This window comes from Panulirus ornatus, chromosome 51, assembly GCF_036320965.1.
Source record: "Panulirus ornatus isolate Po-2019 chromosome 51, ASM3632096v1, whole genome shotgun sequence".
NCBI lineage: Eukaryota > Metazoa > Arthropoda > Malacostraca > Decapoda > Palinuridae > Panulirus > Panulirus ornatus.
Window position 1 is genome coordinate 6,316,110 of NC_092274.1, and position 18,132 is coordinate 6,334,241.

The 18,132-nt window shown below is 39.7% G+C and overlaps 2 protein-coding genes across 3 annotated transcripts; both read right to left on the minus strand.

Moving 5' to 3' along the window:
* Positions 1-549: 549 nt before the first annotated feature.
* Positions 550-9,715, minus strand: LOC139764904 (uncharacterized). The gene is made up of 7 exons (XM_071691973.1): positions 9,619-9,715; positions 6,144-6,276; positions 3,812-3,862; positions 3,469-3,699; positions 2,925-2,999; positions 2,262-2,368; positions 550-1,589 (listed from the first exon to the last, which is right to left on the minus strand). Exons 2-7 carry the CDS (start codon positions 6,272-6,274, stop codon positions 1,471-1,473), a joined length of 714 nt encoding a protein of 237 aa, XP_071548074.1. The 5' UTR covers positions 6,275-6,276; positions 9,619-9,715; the 3' UTR covers positions 550-1,470.
* A 3,497-nt stretch (positions 9,716-13,212) lies between these two features.
* Positions 13,213-17,595, minus strand: LOC139764903 (tetratricopeptide repeat protein 27). 2 transcript variants are annotated; one of them, XM_071691972.1, is made up of 2 exons: positions 17,457-17,595; positions 13,213-16,529 (listed from the first exon to the last, which is right to left on the minus strand). In XM_071691972.1, exons 1-2 carry the CDS (start codon positions 17,536-17,538, stop codon positions 14,083-14,085), a joined length of 2,529 nt encoding a protein of 842 aa, XP_071548073.1. In that variant the 5' UTR covers positions 17,539-17,595; the 3' UTR covers positions 13,213-14,082. The 2 variants fall into 2 exon arrangements, with proteins under 2 accessions (XP_071548073.1, XP_071548072.1); XM_071691971.1 differs by having other exon boundaries at positions 17,445-17,556.
* Between the last annotated feature and the right edge of the window lie 537 nt (positions 17,596-18,132).

Consider the following 18,132-nt stretch of genomic DNA (forward strand, 5'->3'; position numbering starts at 1 on the left):
TTAAGGAGACAGCTGAGAATCTAGTTCACCAGAGCACGGCTGTGGCATTCTTCAGATATTCCATCCATCCATTTGGTACCTTATATTTTTCCTCCCAGTGTACAATCCTGTAAGGAATAAAATTTGCTCTCTTGCATTTCAATATAAAAGCTTACACTACTTGCAGGGAGTTGAAAACAGACGAGACAAGTGCACAAACATCGCTAAAATGTGCATGGTGTTAAGATTTATTAAAATCAATCAACCCCTTATATATAGGGCACATCTAAACTAAACCCTTACCTCAAAGAGCATTCCTATGCCCATCCTTTTTTTTTTTTTTTTTTTTTTTTTTTTTTTGCTGACATGTATTCAGCTTTAACCCGAATTGTATCAATACTTTTGTACTCAATTTCAACAACGATATTCTTGTATCAGGTATTTAATGCCCTTGGTACTACACTACAATATACATTACCTGCATCTAAAAGTGGTGTGCCATTTTATTATGGATCCATCTTTTCATTTCTTTGACTGGGAGGTTGGATGGATGGATTCAGAAAACTGCTATTTGTCTTAGAGGTTTTATTGTACTTGAACAGCTGCAAGCCTATTTGCTAGCAGCATTTGCTTAATACAAAGGACAGACATTACATCATAACCACGGCCTTCATGTTTGCATAAATTTTCTTTGTTTCTGTATAATAATAATGGTAATTTCTTTTTAGAAAGACAAAAGGAGCTCACCAGAATTCAACTTTGAGATATACTTTCCAGTATAAAAAATAAATGGACCCCTTTAGATAGAATAAAGTAAAAATGAAAGCAATTATCTTGTGATAAATAAAATTGGCCGATGGTCATTTCATACAGATAATTAAGTTTACACTAATCCACTGTAAATACATAATCATTAGCTTGTTATCCTAATATCCCACTTGGTCAATGAACAAATACAAACATATCAGCAACTCAAAAATTCCTATCAGCCTCCATAGGTTATACAGGATTAGAATTTTCTTTAATCATTTAAGAAAACACACCAGTCACTTCATTCTAATGAGGTTTAGTCTTGCATCTAGTCTTGTCACTTAACTATACTTATCTTGGTTCATTGTTACGAATTTCCACTCCGTTACTAAAAACAAAATAAAAAATATCGCCATCAATCTTATTTCCTCTGTTTAATATGTGAGCCATTTTCCACATTTCATCTTGATATTGTTTGGTACCTCAAGTTCTGACTACAGTTTCTTATCTTTAGGGCATCCTCTCATTTTTTTTTTTCTTTTCATTACTCACTCTTATTCTTAATTATTTCTATGACTCCACTGTCTTAGTATTCTGACTCGGTTGTTGTTGCACAGCACCAATCAGGTCCCATTTCCAGACAGCATGACAGTACTCGCTCCCCGCAAACGTCCAAACCTTGCTGTACGTACTTAGTTTCTTCCATGTGCAACCTGGCAGTGTATGTTCTGTGTAAAGGATTTAGTACGTACCATTGCTGTAGCCTTGGGAAGTGCTGTACCCACCCCTGCTGTCATAACTATCGTAGTTACCGCCCCCATAACTTTGGCTGCCCCCATAACTGCTGTCATAGCCTGAGCCTGGAAAGACGTCAAAGATTGCCAACATTATAAACACAAACTTGCACACAGAAACAGCTTGGTCCTAGACCAAGCTGATGGGGTGAAAGGTCCTCCGAAATTCTTTCAAATTAAGGTATACGTGAGTTTTTTACATGCTTCTTAAACAGTAAAGTTTTGCTCAATTTCTTTTATTTCCTGCTACTTAATATATATTAAGCACAGTACTTCCTTTACAGTCGAGCATACCCAGCCACCACTAAAACATGGCACCGTAACAGTACTGAAGCATGAAGTTTATATATATCTCTGAGAAATAATCTGATTATCATTAGAATTTGATTCTGAAAAATTTATTGTCACTAAATCCTGTATCAACAAGACAGCATCCAGAACAAGTGACAGAGCTTTTCAGGAAAAAAAAAAACCTACTTTGACCCCTTCTTTTGTAACTACATTTATGAAGTGATAACACTATGGTACAACATCTAGCCAACCCACCCCTCAATCTTGTCCCTCAAAGTTGCTTTTTACAACAGGGAGAGGTGAGCAGTGTTTCCTCCCCAATCATATTACAGTAAAAGTCAGTTGTCGTGATTCATGACACATGCCACTAGTTAATAAATGTTCTCATGCTGCTGCACACCTATCATAATAGATCTGTGAGCACCTCCCAATCCAGTCAGTACTTACTAGATTTGTAGTTATCATATCCACCACTGCTGTAGTTGGGGCCACTACTATAGCTGTTTCCACCATAATCATCATAATTTGAAGAACTGTATCCACCACCATAACCACTGGAAAAAAGAAACATGTTGCTATTACATTTCTCACCTGTATAATAATACTGTGAAATTCAGACCCCAAAACAAGTAAACCAAACAGCAACAGAGAAGAACGTTTAGCCAACATCTACTATATGCCACATACAATGCCAAAACATGCACCAACCCCCATCCTTGCTGGGAATTACTATGGAACTGACACTTTCTAACACTGCTTTCAAAAATAGCTTTTAGTCTTTGCAATACTTTCAGTGACCTTTATGTGCTTCAGGAGACAGGACAAAAGTTTTGGGGTGCATTCAAGTATTCAGAGTATAAAATAAAAAAAAAAAAATCAAATAAATAAAAAAAAAAAAGGTAGCTAGTTAAGACAAGCTGCTAGCAGAAGTTGCATTAGGAAGGCACTCCCTTTCCCAAAATGATCTTCAGGCTTCCCAAAGCCATTACAAATGAAGTTCTTTCTTTCATTTGCAAAAATGAAAGAATACACACTTAAAAAAATCTAAAGATACTTTTATTTAATAAGAGTGACCAGAAAGGTAGGTACTAGTTTAGTTCCTTGGCCTACCTGTTACTGTAGCCACTTTCCCCATCCATCCTGGGCCGCTTCATGGGAGGGCCGCCATATGAACCACGCGAAGCCCTACAAAGAGACCGCAACTAAGTAACCTCTAAGTTCCTTGATTATGCCCCAAAAACTCATGTGCTGATTCCTCTACACATTGTGAACTTTTTGAACATGGTAATATAATCAAGACCTCAAAGAACAATCAGAGGTCACTGCTGTGATGATCACATATGTGGTTCACAGACATGCAATTCAACATGCAGTTTCTTCCAAAAAAGTAAGCATGCTATCCTAGGTTATACTAACATTTTTTTTTTTTTTTTATTTTCATATGTGGCCAGAAACTGTCAGTTACCAACAAGATTAAAGAATAATAAAAGAAAATGTTAATTAACCAATAGTTCACGAGAAGAACAAAGCTCAAAATATACAATGACTAACTAAACATTAAATTTCAACAGATAAGACATATTCCACCATTTTCTTTCCCTTCAAGCATCTACTAAGCCCAAGCCAGTCACCTTACAGCTGAACAGCTACTTACCCACGCTTCTGGTATCCCCCGTCATATCCACCACCACGTCCCCTTGGGGTTCCGCGATATCCACCGCCTCTGTAACCACTATCTCCGTATCCACCACCACCATAACTACCACGGGGAGCACCTGTGCCACGACCACGGAAGCCACCACCACGACTTTGCCCATACGAACTGCCTCGGAAACCTCTGAAATTACCTCTCATACCACCACGGTACCCACCATCAGGGCCCCCACTGAAACAAAGAAAAAATAAGTTAGAAATGAATATTATGACAACATGATTGTGAGACATCCATTGTAAAGAATCATTTCCTTTCTTCATTTGAAGTTCAATATAGTACTCACCGGGCTCCACGGAAGCCTCCTCGACCACGAAACCCACCACGCACTGGGCCTCTACAATAACAAAAATATTAAGCATTATGAAAAAAAGAGCAATATTGAGGATTCATTTTTTTGCTATAAAATGTTAAATTTCTTGATAAAAGATTTATCTTAAAAATTTTTATCTTAATACATGAAGAATTCATGAAACTCAACCATACCTGCAGTTAAGATTGAAGCATATAAGTATGCATTTTTTTTAATCCTTGAGGAAATTAGGAAAGGGATACTTCCTAAATATTCCCAGCATGTCATAGAAGACTAAAGTTTATGGTACCCATGGAGATAGGGGAGAAAGAATACTTCCCAAGTATTCCCTGCATTTTGTAGAAGTTGTAACAATGGAAGGAGCTTACCAAGGAGTGCTCATCCTCATCACAGGCTTGAGATGGAGTGTTTAAAAATGCATGCAAGTGTAACCAAAACAAGAGAGAGATAAGGAGGATGTCTGAAGAAAGAAGATTGAATGCTCTAGATCTGAGCAAAACAAAGCTAAAAGGGAGAGAATACAAAAGGTATGGAAATATCTCATGGGTAAAGTGAGTGGTTAGTGCAAGGGCAAGAGCAAAGACAGGAGTACCACTGATGCTGAAGGAGTTGTGGGAATGTACAAGAGTGTGTAAGAAAGGGAGCCAAACACTGACATGTGTAAAAATAAGAAGATATGAACGGTGGGTGATTATTCAAAGTTATGCACCTCGATATGAGAGGACTAAGAAAGAAAGGCAAGTGTTCTGGGAGACACAGAATGCATCAGCAGTTTTGATGGAAGGGACTGAGTATTTGTGATGGGTGATTTGAAGGGAAGATTGGGTAATCTAGCAGCCGAGGTAAAAACGAGGGTCATGGGGTACTAGGTGTTGTGAACAAGAATGGTGAACAATTTGCGGAGTTGATTGCTGACAAAGGGCTGTTAATACCTGGTTTAAAAAGTAGGATATATATAAGTAATTTAGAAGCAAAGATGGTAAGGAGGCATTATTGGATAAAATATTAACAGATAGGCATGCAGAAGAGATTCACGGATGTCAATATGCTGAGAGGGGCAGGTGGTGAGATGTTTGATCATTACTTCATGGAGGTTGGGGTGAAGGTTTGAAGAGGCATTAGGAAAAATGGAAAGATATGGGTGGAAAGAGGTTTGTGAAAAGTGAGTGAGCTTGGAAGAAGAAATGGATTGGCAAAAAGTGAGAGGAAATAAAGCTGGGGGTTTGGGTGAAAAATGGGTGGTGTCAAACTCGTGAAAGCACTGCTTAAATGAGCAAGACGTGTGGCATGTGGAGGGTGAGAGGTGAGAAAGGGAAGTGAGTGGGCAGATGAGGAGGTTGAGAGGTGAAAGATAAGAGTTTTATGGGAGTCACTTGCAGGAAAAGAGAGCATGTGATTGAGTGATGTAACAGAGAAAGTAGCAGGACGCCATGGAACTGGAAAAAAAAAAAAAAAAAGGCAAATTATATCTAGAATGAGTAAATATGAGCATTCTTCACACAGGATAAGAAAATGCTTTGGAAGGTGAAGTGTGAGATAAACAAAAGAACAAATGGGAATATCAGTGGAGGTAAATGGGAAAAGAGAAAGTCATGAGTAAATATGAATAAAAGCAGGGTTATTCAGTGTTTGAGAAAGTGTGAGAAAGGAGAAAGTTGAGATAAATGTAAATACAAGCAAGGTTATTAAGATTAAGTTTAACACTGGAGGGAGACAGAATAGTTGAGTTTGAATTGAGAAAACTTGAAGGAAAGGAAGAGTTTGAAGATACAAGAGAGTGAACATGAAAGCAAATGAAACCATAGGAGCTGATGTTAGTGAAAGGGTGGATGAGGAGGTAAAGGTCTTGGGAGCATGAGGAATGTGTGGAAAGAAAGGTCAATACCTGGGAGGGTAAAAAAAAAGCTTGTTTGGTGGCACAGTAGTCCCAGTGATGTATGGAAGGTGAATGTGGTGAGAATTATATATTTGACAACAATATGTGGTGTGAGGAGGGTTGATCAAATAAGAAATGATGGGGTAAGAGAGATGTGGAAAAAAGAAGAGTATGGTTGAGAAAGCTGAAGAAGGTACGCTGAAATGATTTGAACAAATGGAAAGCATGTTACGTAAGAATGATAGATGTCAGAAGTGGAGGGATCAAAGAGAAGGGGTAAACCAAATTTCTGATAGTGGGATGAAGTGAATAAGGTTTTGAGAGCTCGTGGCCTGAACAGAATTTTTTCTTGAAGGTAAACTTTAAACCTCAACCTTAGTGTGAAGCATCTGCATTGAAATTATATTATAAAGTAATAAGAAAACATACCCAGAGTACCCTGGGGCACCTCTGCCACCTCTTGCACCTCTCATTCCCCTGCCACGCACTGTAGTACCACGTACACCTCTGAAACCACCTCGACCACGGGGAGCAGAGTTCTGTCCTGGGCTGTCATCCATTTCTTCTGGGGGTGAAAAAGTTATAATACAGTTACAATCGGATTTCATAAACTACTTAATACTAATAAGCTTTAACTATACTAAAACCATTAAGGTGACAGCAATCGCTAAAAACAGTGGTGTCATATTCAATCTGAAAGACACATTAGCTCATTTATCAATGTGTTTAGGCCTTGTTTTTCACAACGCTCTCTGTGGATTCCAACCACCACTAACAAAGTATGTATGCACCGAAACCACAGCTCCCTTTCCACATCCAGGCCCCACAGACCTTTACATGGTTTACCCCAGACCCTTCACATGCCCTAGTTCAATCTATTGACAGCATATCGACCCCAGTATACCACACTGTTCCAGTTCACTCTATTCCTTGCACATCTTTCACCCTCCTGTATGTTCAAGCCCTGATCGCTCAAAATCTTTTTCACCCTATCCTTCCACCTCCAATTTGGTCTCCCTTCACCTATGACACATATATCCTCTTTGTCAATCTTTTCCTCACTCATTCATTCCGTGTGTCCAAACCATTTCAACACACCCTCTTCAGCTCTTTCAACCACACTCTTTATATTACCACACATCTCTATTACCCTTTCATTACTTACTTGATCAAGTTTTGAACTACTATGCCCACAGAATATAACAAAAACTCATGTTCTTGCAGCCTCATCCACGGACATGGTCCTGTACCCACAGCTACTATCATAAATAAGGGCAAAGGCCTAAAATACACGATGCAAAAATACATAATCTTGAGCTTTGTTTTAGATTTACAGCATACAGACATATTTCTTTTTACATGATAAACTTTTCTGCAGCTTAAATACTGCTTTAATGTAGTTCAACTGTTATGGAGACTTGCCATGGCCATCCCCTTAAGGGAGTTCCCAAAGGGATCAGGCATCAAAGATATATATAGACATGTAATTTCCTTGTACAGTAGTCTGTAACAACTGTGGTCAGTAATGTTATGCAACTGATATGGCTTCTGATAACTTTTGTTTTCATTTAATGCTATCTTATCTTAATATTTTTCTCACCTTCACCATATAATTATGCACATGGTAGAACTTATTTCATTGTCAACTTCACATATGTTTTACAAGTAACAATACAGTGCCCCTGGAATATTTTCGAAGGTGAAACATGGATAAGGTTTACTGTGGGTACTAGCATATCTAAGGGTAAAAATCAGCATATGTTTAGTCACTAAGACTAGTATTTCTAACGGTGTGAGTGCCAACAACTGACCTCAGTGCACCCTTCCAGCCTGCCTTTTCAATTTGGAAATTTCACTTATGTGTACTGTGCTTCATTATGGTTGGCTTCCTGCAACACCTCATCAGTGCCATGCCTCTTTGAGGAGATCAAGACCCTACAGACCCAAAACATAGACCTACGATACTTCAGGAACCTTGCCAATTCTGTGCTCAGACATCTGCAGGTGGTAATCAAGGCCAAAGGAAAGATGAGAAAGTACAAAAATGAAAGGGTGACCACTTTTTTGCAGGCAATGTAGATTGATAAGATCTTCATATGTTCTGTGGCGTTTATTTTGCAGAATAAATGTCATCTGTGGATCTTATGTTATATTACTTACTGGTTTATATTCTGTTGTTCCATCTCTTCGAGTTATGTTCAGGTAAGCTAAAGTTGGGAGAATGGTCGACGCAACCCACCACTTTGGGAAAACCTACATTTTTTGATATGACTGCTTCTTAAGCCAAACATTTGCCCAGAACAAAATGATGGCATAAGCTATTCTGCAAACTTGGTTTAATTAAAATTGGTCTTTTGGTTTATCAGTGATATTTGTATAAATTTGATTATTAGCAAAAACTCCCATCTCAAGCATTTTCTCAATTCATGCATTTTACATCTGTGCTTGCTATCCGCATTTACCATGTCTTCATTCATTTTAGTCATTATCCACCACTCCTACTATTCGAGTACTTCACATCTTTTTAAGTTTCTTGCTTAATTTCTTCCAATATCCTCTTGTTTTCTAACCATACACATAAAAAAAAAGTCTAGGTCATCAATCCACTTCAAAAACTTTAAAGGTTGTAATCAGGTCATGCCCTTCACTCTCCGGTCTACCAAGGTGTATGAAGATATTTATAACATGTAAGTCGATACTTGTACATCAGACAGATTCAACGAGGCAACCTATTCCTCTCCTTTCTTTGAAATTTGACCAATACTGGATGGCCAAACAAATACTGCTCACGGTTAGTCTTTCATTTACTGACACAGAAGCGGGGAACTTACACACAGTCATTATTCATTACCCGTCATGTTCCTTTCCCCATCTCACTAACTTGATAAAATATGATAACCAGTCCCATATCTCGGCATTACTAAACTGGGTAGGACATGAGGAACAGGAAATACCTGTGCTTTAATTAAATGACTACTATAGTAATGGCCTCGGTCAGACAACCTGCCAAGAGCATAGTTGTATAATGGGAATCAAATGTGAAATGGGGCCCCCATAAGTGTTAAAAGCCTTCCCCTTAAATTAAGTTAATTACAAGTATGAGTTTGATCATGTTTGCTATACACCCAGTAATGATGGTTAACTGCTAGTTAGGTATAATGAGAGCTTAGGGGGGCTCTTAGCTTCACACCCGGTGCCTAACATTACTCAAACTGCTTTGAAGTATATTAGTTATACTACCGATATACGACTATAAGTATACCAAGGGCATCATTATCATAAATCGGCAAAGTTATCGGCAATGGCCACGTGGGCCAGTCATGGCACCGGGGCCCAGGGAGCACATATATGACAGGAGTACTGTAGTGATAACCTAAGTGTAGAACAAGGCCAATATATGAGTCGTGAACAGCTGTGGGGGCGCCCACGGGAGGGATATGTAACAAGCCAGGCTGTGACAAGAACAAAGAGGAACACGGACCCATACCACTCCTGCGGGGCCTCCGCCGGGAGACGCCGATCGATGGCTGATTCTCAGGTGGGTCCAGCACCTTAATTCACCTTTTTTTTTTCAATGACCTCGTCACCTGAAGCCCTACCGCTATAGATATAAACCCACCACCACCACCTTACACGTCTATTATCTCAAGTCTAGCCTTTCATAGACCACAGGAGTGGCGATGGTGGGAGGGGGGCGCCCCCGGGAGTCAATGAAGACCTGCCAAATGGGACGCGGGAACTGTAGACCATCCAACCCCCTCCCAACTTACCTGTCCCACAAACGTCATCCCTCACCCTCCCTCAGACATACCAGTGCTCCTACAAAGTACACTGAGCCAAAGGGAGTTGCTTCCCGCGACCAAAGGTGGCGTTAGCAACGTAAAACCACAGGGAAATGCCTTGCCTATGATGCTGTGAGTGAGCTCCTCCTGTCTTTCAAAATGGAGTCCGACACCGAGTAAGCCAGGCTGGCCGGGGCGCTGGGCTGGGCGGGTCCCGCGCGCTGACGCTATCGCTCACTCCCTCTAACCTTCGCTCACCCTCTTTCTATTTATCATTTATTACCTCTCATAAACCACATTTATCATACACTTAGCTTATGTATATTTAATGTATGATAATATCCGATAATTTAGGTGATTTAAATTACGATTTATTGTGACTTTAAGTCTATATTTGATTGAAATATAATTCCGTGATGTACGTATTGTAGTGATAACACCTGAAAGGTAATCCACGAAGTGCAATGCAAGTAGCTGGTAAGCGCGCTCGGATATTATTGGATTTTCCTCCTTACGGGTCGGCAGATGTGTATGTTATCATGATGGATAATAACCAGGACACAAAGCATTCCTAGCCACACTCTTACACAGCATCGGGGAAGGTCCAGAGGAGCTGAGGAGTGTGGCAGGCGAGGCAAAAGTTATTATTGGACGGATCTGCGCAGCGTGCTGGGGGACGGAAATTTTTTCTTTATAATTAACATGGCCAGGTCCTATCACACACGCCGGAACTCTCTGCATTACACCTATTTCGCATTAAACCACCTTATTCGACTAATATTACATGTATATTACTCCAAGTAATGAGGGAATCGTGTTTAGTAGATATTATTGAACTTTTCACCCAGCCAGATTTAGCTAGGTATAAGTCCAGTGGTATTTACCGTAAATGCAATTGTAATTAATTATTTACCAGATGTGTATATGCTTATGAAAGGCTGTGTGTAACACCTGTCATGAGAGGATGCTATAAAAAGGGTTTATTTGTGGTACAAGAGATTCTTCTCTCCAGTTATACCTTATCGACGGGCATTAGCAACCTCTTGTATGAATTATGGTGTCTGTATGTTAAAGGTTCAAGGACGTTCTTCAGATCAATCGGTCTTACAAAGATGAGGATTGGTGAATAAGTCTTATGGTGAACACACAATAATGCAAGCGAGGTTCAAGGCCGGTCGTGAGTGGTGCTGGCCACACCAGGTGCCGTCAGTGGACCTGGTGCTGGCCACACCAGGTGTCGTCGGTGGACCTGGTGCTGGCCACACCAGGTGCCGTCAGTGGACTTGGTGCTGGCCACACCAGGTGTCAATGGACCTGGTGCTGGCCTCACAAGGTGCTGTTAGTGGACCTGGTGCTGACCTCACCAGGTGCTGTTAGTGGACCTGGTGCTGGCCACATCAGGTTCCATCAGTGGACCTGGTGCTGGCCTCACCAGGTGCTGTCAGTAGATCTGCTGGTTCTGGCCACATGTTTCCGTCAGAGGACCAGCACCTTGTGCTGGCCATACAAGGTGCTGTCAGTGAACCTGGCACTGACCTCACCAGGTGCTGTCAGTTGCCCTGGTGTTGTCCGCATCAGATTTCGTCAGCGAATTTGGCGCTGGCCTCACTAGGTGCTGTCAGTGGACCTGGCGGTGGCCACAGCAGGTGTTGTCAGTGGACCTGGTGGTGGCCACAGTAGATGCTGTCAGTAGACCTGGTGCTGGCCACAGCAGATGCTGTCAGTGGACCTGGTGCTGGCCACAGGAGGTGGTCAGTGGACCTGGTGCTGGCCACAGCAGGTGGTCAGTGGACCTGGTGCTGGGCTCACTAGGTGCTGTCAGTGGACCTGGTGCTGGCCACAGCAGGTGGTCAGTGGACCTGGTGCTGGCCTCACCAGGTGCTGTCAGTGGACCTGGTGCTAGCCGCAGCAGGTGTTGGCCTCACCAGGTGCAGTCAGTGGACGTGGTGCTGGCCACAGCAGGTGGTCAGTGGACCTGGTGCTGTCAGTGGGCCTGGTGCTGGCCACAGCAGGTGCTGTCAGTGGACCTGGTGCTCTCAGTGGACCTGGTGCTCTCAGTGAACCTGGTGCTGGTCAACCAAAGTTATGTATTCCACTTTTGGTTTACCATTTTATAGGGAAAATCAGATTTGGTTTAGAGGCAGCTGGTTACAGGCTCACAGGTCGTTCAAGGGAAACCTTGATTACAAGCCAACAGCTTGGTTACAAGCTAACATCATTCAGCAGGCAGCTTGGTTACAAGCCGTGTTGTTCAGGGGGCAGCTTGGTTACAAGCCAGCATGTTGTTCAGCAGCTAGGTTACAAACCAGCATGTTCAACTGCTTGGTTACAAGCCAACAGGTTTTTTTTTTTTAGGAAATAGCTTGGTTACAAGCCAACATGGTGTTTGGTAACAAACCATGTTGTCTAGGGGACAGCTTGATTACAGGCTAACAATGTATGATATTAAAGGAACGCTCATTCTGTAGGTTACTTTTTAGTCTGTTATCTCACAATGTTGCTGCAGTGAGTTGCAAAATTAAATACCAAGCAGGTGCTCTAATCAACTCTGAGCTATAGTCAACTGGGCTCACATCATTAAGGTAACTTCTGTAGTCCAAAGCCACTTCCCTTGGAATGTACAAAGAATGTCTGAATGCAAAATTTTCTCTGAAGCCAAGTAAAATTTTGAGAGGCACTCTGCTAGCAGTTTTCTGGTTGATAATACAACCTGCTTCTACAAAAGGTATTGATGATAGGGTTTTATAGATACTTAAAATGAAGTACACAAATTTTATTTTCTGAGAAAAAATGTAAGCCAATATATCTTAAAAAAGTAGTTATGCATAATAAATCCATCTGTATGTAAAAATGAGAAAAAAGAATTAATTGCTAAAATACAAGGTTGTCTTGCCTTGTCACATATATATTTCATCCACAGGGCCAAGCCTATGCATGTGCCCATATCCCTCCACTTGTAAGTACAGTAAATTTTTCTTTTTAACCCAAGATGTTTTTGGTATTCAATTGTGCATAATAACCTCTAATTGTTCAAATGTTCATTGTATGCTGACATGAAAGGGTGCAGTATGTGAAGAGGGAAGGTAAGGTTTGGGTCATTTGTAAGTTATTTTACTGATAATTAAAGTTCATGGAAACTGTCACTTTGCTGCAGTAAAACTGAAGATCAATAATGGTATGTTTTATGATACCCAGTAAGAAATTCACAAAGCCTAAAGTGTATCACGAGCTCAATAAGACTGTACTTAAAAGGTACAAACAATAAATTGCAAAGCATAATCATATTCAGTTTGATATTGCTTGTGTATATACAGTATGATGACAGTTTATGGCCCAGTTTGTTTATAAGTACATATAAAACATATAAAAAAGGCTTTACTTAAAACCTTGAATGGCTCAATTATTTTTTTACGTACAAGTAAACACTTCAGCGATCTGTAGAATACTGTTAATATTTTCCTTTAGATCTTTTTTCTAGAATTATTCTGCATCTATTTGCCAAATTACAATTACTATAACATTATATTTTCTGAAATTCATGACTAATCATAATAGTCAAACATATTTAAGCATTCATTAAATTTCCCTGAATTTTAATTCTTATGATGAAAGTTCTCCCATAATTACCTCAAAATTGTGGAACCATACTGTTATGCGTGTACAAACAATGCATAAAGCCTAGAAATGAACTTGGGACTTGGAAATTAAAAAAGTCATAAATGAAAAGATCTGTATATTTCAACATAATTTTTTTTCGGTTCATTTATAAGCATGCTTATTTATATGCAACCGAAAAAGGAATCAATGTGAGCACAGACATAATCAATCTACCCTGTTATATTATAAAAATGTAATAAAAAGTACAACTTTAGGCGAGATAAGCAAGAAAAGATCTCAAAGTAGTCTTAAAAGCTAACAAAATGTTTCTCAAGTAAATTAAATAGAACTGCAGTAAGGTCATAATGCATATGTCATTTCAAATCATTCATTGAGTAATATGTGCATTCTCACTTCAATAACTTTTCCTCCTATCTACAATAGCATTCTCACTTTCTGAGAGAGCCTGTAAAACTTATACAATCTAATTCCTGGCAATCACGCAATCATACTAAGTACTTTGGCAGATGTTTCAAATATTGCTGTTTGGTTCTGAAAGCTAATTCACAAACAAATGAGCAGTAATTCAAGTGAATGTAGGTCTTCAAAACCTACCCTACTTTTAGATTGGGGAATGGTTAATTGGATACACAGAAAAATACAGGTACATTCAAAATGGAAGCAAATACTTAAATTTTACTTATACCAACTTCAACAAATTACAAAGGTGGCAATGCTTTAATAGTCTTAGCATCATTTAAAAACATATATTAAACAAACACAATATAAAAAATCACATTAGATTATCTTAAACTCACAGGTCTATACTGATTTCAAAATACAGACTCAATTAGGAACATGACTGAATTCTAACAAGTAAATCCATTAAAAATTCTATCATTAAAAGATGTTCACTTAAAGATAAACACAAGATATCATGAATCAGAGCATAAAGTTTTGGTCATCATCAAACTTCTGGGTGATGGTCATCATATCTGTAATTTAAGATCTTCCAGCTTTTGTAATAACACAGCTAATCTGTCCTCTACATTCTTCAAAGGATCCTGCACTTCTTCCACTATCTCACCTGTGGCTACACTTATCTGTCCTCGCTGAGTTCCTGCAATGGCTACACGTACAGACATCTTTGTAGAATTAAGGTCAGCAATGGCTGCCTTGGGAGGAACACCTTCAGTGGCTGCTAGTGCTGCATCCACTAGGTGTGTGGCACGATGTAATGCAGCTACCACCATGATGGTGTCTTTCTCCCAACCTGCCTTCTGTGTAGAAGCTGCCAGAGACTTCTTGAAATGCTGCATTGCCATATGACGTGTCTGACAGTCTGGTTCTGCATTAGCTTGAGTGAGAATCCCGTACAAATACCATAGTTCTGGGTGTGTTGGTACCTCACTTGTTAAACGACCTAGGAGCTCTGAGCATCGTTTATATAATCCTCTTACCTCACGTCCATCAGGATCCATTTTTCCTTCTATTATGGCCTTTACTATACGCCCAAGAATCTGTGTGTCAATGTGACGTTCCTTCAGCATTAGAATACGATTATAGGCATTCAAAGCCTGTGACATATAGCCCAGGGATGTACTTACAAGCATAAAGTTATCCCACAATCGCCAGGAATCTCTTTTACACCGCAGTGCCTCCTGAAGAGCCTTCCAGGCTCGTGGTTTCTGGTCCAACTTAAGGTATGCCTGACTAAGGTTATTCCACACCTCAAAACAATCTGGCTCCAACACACTACATCTTCTATATGCATGAGCACACCTTTCCCAGTTTTCAGTCTGCAAGGCACAATAAGCAACTCTTTGCCAAACAGGAAATTGTAATCTGTTGATTTCGAGGCTCTTTTCATAATGCGAAATAGCACTACTATAATCTTTCCTTACATAGTAGTAATTTCCCAAGCTCCGCTGGGCTCTTCCACTGTTTTGACCAGACAACTCCCATGCTTTCTCATAATACTGAATGTTGTCTGTAGCATCACCTAACATGCACCACAGTTTTGGTGTTTGTTTCTTCTCCAACTGAGCTTTTACCAATTCGGCAGACCGCTGGCGCATTTGTAGCTCATTGTAACAAGTTATTACGTCCTCCCAGAGCTGTAGGCGCTCAAACACTTCAAGAGCTGTCTTGATGCATCCTAACCTCATAAGCATTTTTGCCAATTCTTGTTGTAGTTCCCACTGAGGCAGCACTAATGAGGTGAAAAAGAGCTTAAGTCTTTCATATCTGGATGGTTCTGCTTGATTTACAGCTGCCAAAAGTTCCTCCACCTGGGTTAAAGAACGTTCCATTGCTCTTGTCTCAGTAGCCTCCACACGAGATCTCAGAAGTAAAGCAGACATCTGGAAGCACCAATTCTTTGGGTACTGAAGGAGTGCTACAATATATGCTTTAGTCTCTTGATCAAGCTGCAAATCTGCGGCTGATGATCGCCTTCTGTGAGTGATTGCAGACAAAAGTACGGCCTGCTCAATTGGCCTCAAATTCGGAATTATGTCTTGGTCTTCTTCCTTGAATTTGAATCTATGAAGTCGAGTATCATCAGTGAGAATTATATCCCTGGGAAGGTCAGAAGGAAGAAGGGTGTGACCTGGTAGTTCATTGTCTGTCAATGGTTTTCCCTTAAATCTTACTTTTATCACCAACTGAGCTCGATCCTCCAGCTGCCACTTAGTTCTTTTTCCAAGGGCTCCTGTTAATTCAAGTTCAACCTCAAGAGCTTTTGTTGCCTTGCTAAAATGGATACCAGCTCGTCCAACATCATAATAATATAAGTGGAGATGTCCAGCCTCAAGATGATACAAAGCTGTCAGGTCTCTTGATATATCAATATTGACTAGTCTTGCATTGTTCTCCACCACATTCAAGGACTGCAATAGTGTCTCATATAGCTGAATTGACTTCTCATCAGCCACTCGCTGGTGCAGGAGAGAACAACGAAAACACCACCAATCCACTGTCAAGCATGCCATAAGGGATATTCGAAGGTCTTTAAGAATTAATTCAGCCAACACAAGGTACTCAGGACCATAAAGCAAGTTGTAAACCCCTTCAGTATCCCCTACTAGTAACTGCAAGGCTTCCTCTCGTACTTCCTCTTCTGTTTGACACTCTGGCACTAAACCTGGCAGTAAAATGCTTGGTGGTGGACCAATAAGGGGTCCAGTAAAGTTGTTTTGAGTAAACAGTTGAAGAGATGATATACCAATACAGAGAACAACATGTTGCTTATCAATCCCTGCATCACGAAGGTAGGCTGACAGGACTTCTTGATAGTGATCCCTGATGGAGGCACTACGAAGCCTCTGTTTCTTGCGTACATTAGTAAGGGCAGCCTGACATTCTGACTCTTGTAAGGCAGCTACATAGCTTCCAACAGCCACAAGTTTTGAAACACTGCCCCATACTTCTGCACCTGGAATAAAGCCAAAAACATTCATATCAATACAACACCTACATATTACAACCTATTATGTATCCTTGACATAAACTCCTTAATGCAAAGAATGCCAGAGAACGAAGATCTTATTGTAATCATCTTTCCTTTGAAATGAAACTCTATATTTGATGCCAAACTGATGAAATCCTCAACAGATTATTCATGTCCAAATAATATCTCTTAATCCTTTATAATAAATTTACAATAAATATATAATAATGAATTGTATTTACAGTTAAATAATCTGTTTTAGCTTATGTTTTCAGAGCTGTCAATTGTAAAATTCAAATTCATTTCTGCATTGTTATTCATGATATCTAAGAGGATTTAATGTGGAGAATAAAATAATGGAGTATTATCGGGATCATTATTTTTTTCATTTAGGTCAATGTCTCTCACACTGAAGGTTATGAAGACCTGTGACAATTTAAATGCCATAAATGCTATTTAATCCTCTCAACATTTCCCACTTCAGGACAAGATCCCTCGACAGCCAGGGGACGTAACGATTCAGGCACTTTTACCTGACTATTTCAAATTCCAAATCCTAACTCGGGTAATTTCAAAAGTCATTAAGGTTCTGAAGGGTTAAACTTTATATTTAAAACTGTATTTTAACTTAAGCATTTGCTTTCATGTCGTAAGAAGGGAGATATGAATAATATTGGGGATGAGATTACCATATATTGTAATATCCTCGGAGACATTTGTATATATATAACATATATAGATCGTATTTGTTCAATACACCTAAACCAAACTAACAGCAGTGACAAACACCATTTTAGCAGTACAAAAGTATATACAATGTGGAGGCTCAACACTGCTGTCACCGACTCCAAACTTCAACTGTTCAGTAATTGTTATTTCAGTACAGTCATGATAATCTACCCCGTTTGTCACCTTCGTTTATTTCGTCAGGCACTTCAGGAATAAATTCAGAATACAGGTAATGCCTTTCCAAGTCGTGCAAAAATGCCTCCATCGCCAACCCTCGTGACAAGCAATATTAGTAAACAAATGACGCCATAGCGGCTGCGGTTCTCAGGTCGACACAACAGTACTAAACACTAGTCACCCTCAGAACTCTATTTTATTTATATAAATAATAAAGACTAATTCATTATTTATAGACATGGGTAACTAATGCAAAGAATAGTCCACCTCATCCATCGTATCCAGTTTAAACCTCTGTCATAATGTAAGATGGTAGAAACTCACAGATTAGTGTAATAGGAATATAACAGAATGGTATGTGGATAATTCAGACATTTTTTCACATTAATCTTTATATTTGTTTATTTTCAGTGGTGGATATTGTTTTGGGAATGGCTCCTTTTATTCTACTCGTTAAACTCTGGTGGTACATAGTAAATTAGTGAAATTAATCACTGTATAGCAAAAAAATGTAATTAGTGGAAGGTTGTGTTTTACTGAATCTACTGGGTTTGGGTTGAGAATTTTACATGTTAATGCCTATTCAAAAGTATAACGAGAAATTTCTTCACTCATAGGGTCATATTTCATGACTTCATGCTGTTATTATAATAGGGGAAACCATCCGCTCGCCCTTTGTATA

Bases quoted from the DNA above. Each gene is read 5' to 3' on its own strand.
- LOC139764904 (XM_071691973.1), bottom strand. From the start codon at position 6,274: ATGGATGACAGCCCAGGACAGAACTCTGCTCCCCGTGGTCGAGGTGGT. The intron at 3,863-6,143 runs GTATGTTTTCTT...TTGTTATTGTAG, and splicing joins GGTGCCCCAGGGTACTCTGG to AGGCCCAGTGCGTGGTGGGT. The intron at 2,369-2,924 runs GTAGGCCAAGGA...TCTTTTTTCCAG, and splicing joins GAAAGTGGCTACAGTAACAG to TGGTTATGGTGGTGGATACA.
- LOC139764903 (XM_071691971.1), bottom strand. From the start codon at position 17,538: ATGGAGGCATTTTTGCACGACTTGGAAAGGCATTACCTGTATTCTGAA. The intron at 16,530-17,444 runs GTAGATTATCAT...GCTTTATTCCAG, and splicing joins AAACGAAGGTGACAAACGGG to GTGCAGAAGTATGGGGCAGT.